Source organism: Trifolium pratense, linkage group LG5 (assembly GCF_020283565.1).
Source record: "Trifolium pratense cultivar HEN17-A07 linkage group LG5, ARS_RC_1.1, whole genome shotgun sequence".
Lineage (NCBI taxonomy): Eukaryota > Viridiplantae > Streptophyta > Magnoliopsida > Fabales > Fabaceae > Trifolium > Trifolium pratense.
In genome coordinates, this window is record NC_060063.1 from 36,722,997 (window position 1) to 36,731,848 (window position 8,852).

General features: G+C 33.5%; 1 protein-coding gene across 5 annotated transcripts; it reads right to left on the reverse strand.

The window, feature by feature from the left end:
- Positions 1–3,402: 3,402 nt before the first annotated feature.
- Positions 3,403–7,954, reverse strand: LOC123885607 (probable protein phosphatase 2C 40). Of its 5 annotated transcripts, XM_045934894.1 has the most exons (6): positions 7,797–7,954; positions 7,649–7,698; positions 6,106–6,189; positions 4,896–5,984; positions 3,885–4,149; positions 3,403–3,802 (listed from the first exon to the last, which is right to left on the reverse strand). In XM_045934894.1, exons 4-6 carry the CDS (start codon positions 5,973–5,975, stop codon positions 3,675–3,677), a joined length of 1,473 nt encoding a protein of 490 aa, XP_045790850.1. In that variant the 5' UTR covers positions 5,976–5,984; positions 6,106–6,189; positions 7,649–7,698; positions 7,797–7,954; the 3' UTR covers positions 3,403–3,674. The 5 variants fall into 5 exon arrangements, with proteins under 5 accessions (XP_045790850.1, XP_045790849.1, XP_045790851.1 ...); XM_045934893.1 differs by having other exon boundaries at positions 4,896–6,189; XM_045934895.1 differs by lacking the exons at positions 7,649–7,698; positions 7,797–7,954 and adding an exon at positions 6,708–6,903.
- Between the last annotated feature and the right edge of the window lie 898 nt (positions 7,955–8,852).

Below are 8,852 nucleotides of genomic sequence, written 5' to 3' on the forward strand. Positions count from 1 at the left end.
TGTTATTGCAATTCGTAAATGTTTATGTTGAGTATGGCTCATATGTATTGGTGGGCTTGGCCCAAATGTTGGCCAAGGGAGCTGGGCGCTAGACCCCGCGGTATGGTTCAGGAGTATTTGTTGTTATCTGGACCGAATTATTATGAATACCGCTTGTACATTGAAGTCTTAATCCATTCATTCATATAAAATAGAAACATGTTGTAGCAAATTCTACCGTCGGAGACGTACCCACCACTTAAGAAATTCTCTAGAGTATCGAAGAAAACACATTTTTTTTAACTACCAATATTAATAACATTACTATTTAAGGGCTTAAAGAATGCCCGGGGGCACTATTTAGCATTTGCCTTTTTTATTTTAAATAACTTACCCACCTTTATATTAAAATTACATGCAAAAATAAAAGACATCATAATTTTGATGTCTAGAATCATCTCCAAAATACATACCATCCTTGTTGTATTGTTTATCCAAGAATATCTAGATGAGATGAGATATTTCTTTTAGTTTAACTAGTAACTCGGGTTCGATTCTGAGTTTAGATATGCACTAATATTAAAATTCTTAGGGAGAATTTTCTACCTATTGAGTCTTCACGGTTGCGTTTGGAAGATACCTCATTGTTATGGTTTCATAGTGCCTTAAAAAATTTGACTGTATTATGGAGGCGTAGGGATCTCATATCAAAAGGAAGTGTATGCAATTGTCAAAGGCATTTTTTTAGGAAAGCTGTTTCAGCAAAGAAAATGAACAATATAAGAACTATAAATGTGATAAAGAAAATGTTGATATTTGCTAATACTTGATTATTAAGTATTTTAAATCTAAATCTGAGACATCAAATGTCATATGGATAGAATTTGGAAACTGGTTCCAAGAAGATAACATTTCTGCATAATTTTGGTCTTCCTTTGGGACATTTATATGTGGATGGACTATTCTTGTGGGGAAAAAGTTAGAATTTATTGAAAACACTTTCTAGTTGGGGCCATTTAACACCAGGCTTGTAAAGTAATTTCATATTCTAAACTTCAAATATTAAAGTTAGACTCTATTTTTGTACCCAAAAAAAAAAAGTTAGACTCTATTTGACAAGCTTTATACTTAGAATTTAGAAATATGTTCTCATTAAAGAATGCAACATGAGGGATTTGGATTTGTTGTCGTAGAAAAACCATGCAATTTTAAATTATAGTTCATTTTAACCGTTGATTCGGAATCGGGTGGTTCAAATTTTACATTATAGGATGTTATAACTGTGGCAAATCCAATTTTTAACATGATGGCTATAATTTGATTGATATAAATTAAAGTAGTCTATATTCATAATGTTTTTCTTTTTGTACCAAATAATATGTTTCTTTGAATGGTAGATATGAAGATGTCCTTATGGATTTCAAAATTCAGAGAGGGTAAAATTGGGGGAAAAAAAAAGAAAGAATTGGGCAGACTTTTGATAATGTAGGGTGTGGGAGGAGAAATTCTCAAATAAGAGGAATCGACTTACCTTTTAGGCCAGACCCAACCCTAATATTTGTATACAAGTTTCTTTCAGCACTTACCAGTTTTCTCAAGCGCCCTGCTAAATTACATACTCCCTTTGTCCCAATTTGATTGACACAGTTGACTGTTTCACGCATGACGGTACATAACTTTGACGATTAATATTTTTAATTGTATAATAGTAAAAATTATAAAAATTTGATATTTTGAAAATATTCATCGAGACGTATCAAACAACATCTTATATGCTAATATTTATTTTTGTTTATTAGTAGAAAAATAAGGTCAAAGCAACATGTGTGAATAGTGCACAACAGTCAACTGTGTCAATCAAATTGGAACGGAGGGAGTAAATACTTATATCCGCTACTTAAGTAACGAACAAAACCTGTCACCTAAGTAGAAGATGGAAAAAAAATTCAAAAACTAGAAAGGTTTAAGATTTCACACCCCACATCTCTCTCTTTCTAGGAGTTAAAGATGATGATGGTCAGGCTGCAACTTTTAGGGACATTCAATAAATCCCCCGATAGGAAATCTGGCATAGACGAATTCACCATAACCACCTCTACCTCTTCCTCTTCCTCTTGGGGTAAAAGTAAATCTGAGCGGATCCCGAACCCTTTTAGTTAGTCATAGAACATGAATGAGATCGTTATGACTAACCGACGACGGTCTATGTGGCCGTTTACACCGGAAATAACGAAAATGAAAAAAATAGTAAATTAATAAGAGAAAATTAGAGAAGAAATGGGAGAATGAGAAGAAATGTAAAGAAAGACCATTGACTGTTAAAAAAAAAAAACAAAAAAAATCTGACTCTACTTGATGTTAATACCTCTGCGTTGATATATGCTTTTTTTTTTCCTTTTTTTCAACTTCTACCGGTGTTTTTTTTTACTCAACTTTTACCTATGGGAGTGTATATGTCAGGTTTTATGTAATATCATTATTACCTAACACAAATATATTATAAAGTTTATTTATTGACAATATTATAATTTGGTAAAAGAAAATGACAATATTAGAATATATTAGCTATCAGTGTGAGCGCTGAGAGTGTGGCTTACGGCGGTACAAGTGTAGGATGAAGAAAGCTTCCGCTTGAGGGGGAGCATATCCAAGAGGGGATGAACTCACACTTGAGGGGGAGATTGTTGTGGCAAGTGTGAGTGGTTAAGTCTCACATTGTTTAGAAAAGTGGAGGTTGAACACTTTATAAGTGAGATGACCCATAAACCTAACACCTTAAGGTTTTGGATTGAAGTGTGGTGTCCAACTCACTTGTGAAGTTGTTCTTAAACCCAATGTGGATGATCCCCTGGCTGCCCCCTCGTGATGACCCAAGAACGTTTCTATAAGTCAATGCCTTCCAAAGAGTCACTTTCTTTTTTGACAAATTATTACCAAGAACCACTTGTGACTATCAAGTGGAATTATTACTCTAAATGAGAATTTCACATCATTGGTATATTGTACAAATACCCTTGAAAGTTTGACCGGCCTAAGGAGTAGTAAGTAATTTAATAAAACTGGCATCTAGATGAAGATACTTGTTCAAACTTCAAAGGGCATTATGAGGAAGGACCCTCATTCACATATAGTATAGATTTTAGAAATAGTCACCAATGCCTTTTTGTCCAAGCAATTAAGAGCTATGAAGCACGGACATTCCTCGTATTAGGCGTGTCTGGTGTCTGACACATGTCGGTGTCCGACACCGACACTTATGATTACATTGAATATGTCATTTTTGCAATTATTATCGATGTTAACATGTCAGTGTCCGGTGTCCGTGCTTCATAAGATTAAGAGCTTGATTTTCATCAAAGAAAAAGTTCCCGCAACCAAAATTTATAAATGAAAAACAAAAATGAACAGTAAGGATATTGTGAATTAATTTGAATTCCACAAATATATTATTATGGCAAGCAAATAATGGATTGAATTCATCATAATCTGTAAACCAACCTATATTTAATTTAACATAGATTTCTACTGCAAAATGGAACCACTAAAACAAAATATTTGAATACCAAAGGAACTAATGATTCTAAGTTCAAAATTGTCATATGTACAATCTTTGAATATCATAACTTTCTAGAATAAACTACATGACTAAGCTGTCTATCGAAAAGCTTCATACCCAAATTTTCCTTGGCGACTGTTTAGATGCAAATTGACGCCTTTGAAGTCCGTTTATTCATTCCAAGGATGATCACCATTACAGTGACATCATCATGATACTTTCTCCTCCTCCCATCCGGAACATTCATCAACTCCTCCGTGGTGAAACCTGTAAGAGAATCGATCAGGTAACCGATAATAAAACACAAATATCTATTCATAAAATTTTGAAAGAGATCTCGTAAAATTACCTGCAGAATCAGCTGCTTTTGTTACTAATTCTTCAATGAGAAATTTAGCTGGATCACCGTGAGGATTTCTTAAGATGTAAGACTCGACGAGATTTACTGCTTCCTCGTTGCTGAAGAAGTCGAATAAACCATCACTTGCAACTATAACGAATTGATCAGAAGTAGAGATTTTATGCACATTCAATGATGGTTCAGTTGAAACATATGGTGGGCTTTTAAGATCACGAACTCGAAGGATTCCCATTAATGCATCATTCAGAATTTTCTGCATGAAAAATAAAATAAAATCAAGTTTAGATATTTTTGGTAAGAAGAGTAAACTCAGAAAACTCAGAAAATTGGATAAGTAGACGAGCAAACTCAGAAAATGCACAACACTCTTCCATCTATTTGGATGCTGTATAAATTTGAAATAACTATCTTTCTATAAAGCCCACGTACATGATTCGACACCGGTGTAATACAACATATATACGAGGATATGCGACATTCTTAAAAACTAAAGATACGATGTGGTCTAGAATCTAGAATATATTGACACAGTTATACATTAACAAAAACACATTACAAAAATGCATTATATCTGTAAAATGGTATTTTTTTGTTAATATATAACTATATATGCAAATGACGATCACAACTTACAACAAGATACATGTAATAAAAACACGGAAAACACGAACATATCTTCCTTGTAAACGTGTCATAAATGTATCTTTACCCTAATTGATGTCAAAATGTAACAATATCATTAGTCCTATTTAAAGCAAGTATTGACTCTATTCAATTGCTTACTAGTTACAGTCTAATACTAATAGTATCATTTTCATCTTATTCGTAATATCCAAACAAGCATAGCTTCTAAGTCTAATTCACCAAACAGACAACTTTGTCAAATCAAAATGTTGATCAGCATCATCGAATGAATCATAACTACAAATGCTACTGCAAAAAATCAGTATCCAAAATCATTTGGAAACTAATTGGCTAAAACTTTAAAGAGATACCAACCTTTTTCAAGTAGCCAACTCCAAAAGCGCGTGTAACCTTCAATTTGCCTTTCACTCTCCCTGATACAATGGTCTTAGGATCATCAGGATGACTAGCAAGAAGTTGAGTTCTTTCATCTTCATTGTCAACAGTATGACCATCAGTAAGCTGAATAGCTTTCAATCTCTCATTCCCGTTCATTCCATTACTTGTACTGCATGTCGCAAGCACTGCTCTACTGTCCCCTAGATTGAGTGTACACAAATCATTCCCGTGAAGAAGCACGAGTAAAACACAAGATCCAATTGAGACTAAATCCGGACGTTCCTCCATTTCCTGCTCAACCATGTACAAGAAATCATTCTCAACCTGACTAAGAATGTGTTTGAGGTTATCAAGTACCACATGCGAAAATGATTTACTCGATGAAGATTGGCACCCATTAAGAATACGACTATCATCCAAACACTCGTTGTCAGAAGCATTCTTGATGGAATTTGGTTCTGAATCCCAATCTATTGTATTTAGATAAGATACAATAGAGTCATAAAGTGTACAGGCAAGAAAGTCCGCTGCATCCCTCCCATTAAAGCCGTCATAAATTGCGCAAAAAAGCCACCCCTTTTCTTCGGAACAAACTGCTTGAACTCTATCTTCGCCAGCAGCTCCTCCTGCTACTTGTACTTCCGTAGCATTATGGAAACAATCACTTCTAGAAGGAGGGCTCATGAATCTTAACGAACAAGGGTCATTTTCAAGCATATTACTTGGACTGGACGGGCTGCAACTTAGGTTTGACAAACTACTATGGAGAGAAGATGATAGCGTGTCTCCAAAATTTGGCGAAGAGGGTACCCGCCGAAATGAATTAGGAGAGTCCAAATTCGGAAGGATTTCTTCTCCTATCAAACCATTGCAGATGTTTGTGTTGGCAAGTGTAGCGTTTGCACTTATGGCAGCACCTGACAAGCAAGAGAAACTGCTCGTTCTTCGGAATTCAGGAATGATTTTGCAGCCATTGGCAACTTTGCAAGGGATGCCTTTGTGGCTATTGCATTGATAGCCGAAACTTATTTTCAGTTCACCTTCAGGACTAAGCATGGCTACCTCCTGTTTAAGAAATTCATTCTCAACAATATCAATATCACTGGTATATGTTTCTAAATAAAACAGAACTTTCAGTAACATACGAAATGTAAATGAAATTCGTATTTGATATAGAAAACTCAACTGAATGATTTTCTAGATGGTGTAATGGCACAATTGATATACCAAATAATGCTCCAACAAGGGTTTAATCGGTAAACTTTGCAGCCTGCACCACATACAGGAGTAAGCAGCCATCAGGTCAACAGATAAAGAAATGACAACACTGAAACGAATTAGCAACGAATCGTGATAACATAATCACTTTTTTGACGGTTAATGCATGAAAGTATCTAAATTTGTGTACTTTGCAGGTATTAGCGAGTATGTAAGTACTACAAAGCATGCTACTAAACGATATGACCAGAGAGCAATTTAAGTTGTGATGATAACATTAATTACATACAATAAATGGAAAAGCAACAGAGATTCATCGAAGTAGAATTATGTTTCACAGTAATATTAACTTCAATTCAAACATAGTATAAAATTCAGCGTCGGATCAAGTCTCTCAATATCTGCAAATAATGGTATAAAATTCTCCTTTGAAATCAAGACTAGTGAGGAAAGGGTTATAGGGAACATAACAAAAGCATAGACAATCAGAGAGAGAGACACACACACACACACACACACACACACACACACACACAGAGAGAGAGAGAGAGAGAGAGAGAGAGAGATTAACTCAAAGGCTCTATAAACATTAAACACAGTATCAGCATAACATCACAGAGAGGCCAAGAAGATAAACCAACTTCACAGTAAATGAATGGCAAGAATCTCAAGTTGTAAATTGACTAAATTGAGGCATTTCATTCCAAAAATACCAAATTATGTTCAATTAATTTTTTCTGTGAATGGGAAAAATACAAAAGACAAAAGTCTAGAAACACAAATCTATGTGTACTAAAATCAAATATCCTAGTTGCTTACTTGCTTCCAATCTCTCTCTTACTCAATCAAACATCATTGACAATGACACTTATATTATACTAATACTTACAACCATTGGTTAATGCAAGAGCCTAATTAACTATAACAAACACTTGACAAAACTTCATATAAAATCACACCAAAGGCCCATTGATATCACTTCCCAGCCTGTAATTATTTAACCTAATTAAAAAAAAACACGTCATACAATCGATATGATGTGACTCCTCGTAAGTAGAACCTCATAGTATTACTCATCCTTACGACTAAGACATTGACTTAATCAATGCTGATTCGGCAAAAAAAACAAGAAAACAAATATTAATGCTGAAACTAAACTTATATTTGTTTTCTATTATTTTTGTTGAATCAACACAAATTTTGAGTGATTTTCAAGTATCTACCTTAGATTATAACACAGTTTTCAAACCTAAAAAATTGAATTTTAATAAACTAAAAACAATTACTCATAATTCTCAATAGCCCATTTATTTTATTGAAGCTTAAAGCATAAAGCTAGAATCTTTTTCATAAAATAGTCAAAACCCACAAAGAAAAACAGAAACATATGACATAGGAAACTCAGAAACACAAAATCTTCTACAAACAAACACACCTTATTAAATAATTAAAAATTTCATTTTTACATAAAAATAAACTAAATATTAATAAAAGAAGGAAAACCCACTTACCAATTGATCCTTAAGAAGCCAATGAATCAGTGAAGAAGCTAAAAATGCAGCTACACACAGAAAGAGGGAAAAAAAAACACAGATTTATGATAAGAATTATGGAAGAAGTGAAGGTGAATTATGAAGAGAAGAGAAAAGGGATTGTTACTTGAATTAATGTAAGTGGAGAATAAGTGCTTTGTTCCTTGAATGAGACGCGAAAAGCGAGATTGTTGCAAATTCGAATGGTAGAGAAGAGAAGCTGTTTTTCCCCTTTTTATAAGCAACCAAATTTTTCATGGTTCATGATTCTCTCTCTCTATTTCTTTTTATCTTTTCTTTGTTTATTATTCATTTATCTTTTATTTCTTTGACTTAATTCATTTTTCGTTTTTTTGACTAAGACTTAATTCATTTATGACTAGTCAAAAACCATATTATTTTTTTCATTAAAAAAACGAACAATTATTTATTTGTCTTTTAAATTATTATTATTATCATTTAATTGTACGAGTTTGAATTTATAAAACGGTCATTAATGTTACCGTTGTTATAATAACTAATGGGTCATGCCAGTGCGTTCCGCGCCTGCCTATGTCTAACTTATTTCCAATTTAAAAAAAAAAAACTAGTTTGGACACCCGTGCCAAGCACGGGCTAGAATTTTGTCTAAATCTAATCTATATAAGAAAGTTAACTGTTCTGGAAATCTCCCAAATACCCTTACTTAAAAATCTGCCAAGTATTTAAAGTGAAGGCATTTGATGTCTAAAATTTATGTAACTTAACTAATATTGCAACAAATCAAGCTCTTTTATGAGCCAACCAAGCCATTTTATAAATTTGTGAGACAAAAAATTGCTTTTTAGCAAGCCATAGTTCAATTGAAACAAATCTGGCTTCAAAAGCAACCAAGCCAACCAAGCCATTTGTGTCACATCAATGTTTTGAAACTACTTTTCCTTCTTACAAGGCAAAAAAACGGTACCACTCACCAACTTTACACTACTTTTCCTATTTTCAAATTCAAATTTTTTCCCTCTCTTCACTTATTCAAAATTTTATACCATCTTTAGTCATTTTCATTTAATTCACTTCCCTTTCTTTCTCATATTTGTCTGATTACTTTAGTTCTTCTCTTGCAGTAAATTTGAAACATGAAGGAACTCAACACAAGCATATCTATTTTAAAGGCAACATAGGAGTTAACAGTATAAAAAGATGA

What these genes read in the sequence shown, in the direction of transcription:
- LOC123885607 (XM_045934893.1), bottom strand. Translation starts at nt 6,062, where the DNA reads ATGTTACTGAAAGTTCTGTTTTATTTAGAAACATATACCAGTGATATT. An exon ending in GAGTTGGCTACTTGAAAAAG is followed by an intron (nt 4,150 to 4,895) that starts GTTGGTATCTCT and finishes TTTTTCATGCAG; the next exon opens with AAAATTCTGAATGATGCATT. An exon ending in AAAAGCAGCTGATTCTGCAG is followed by an intron (nt 3,803 to 3,884) that starts GTAATTTTACGA and finishes ATTCTCTTACAG; the next exon opens with GTTTCACCACGGAGGAGTTG.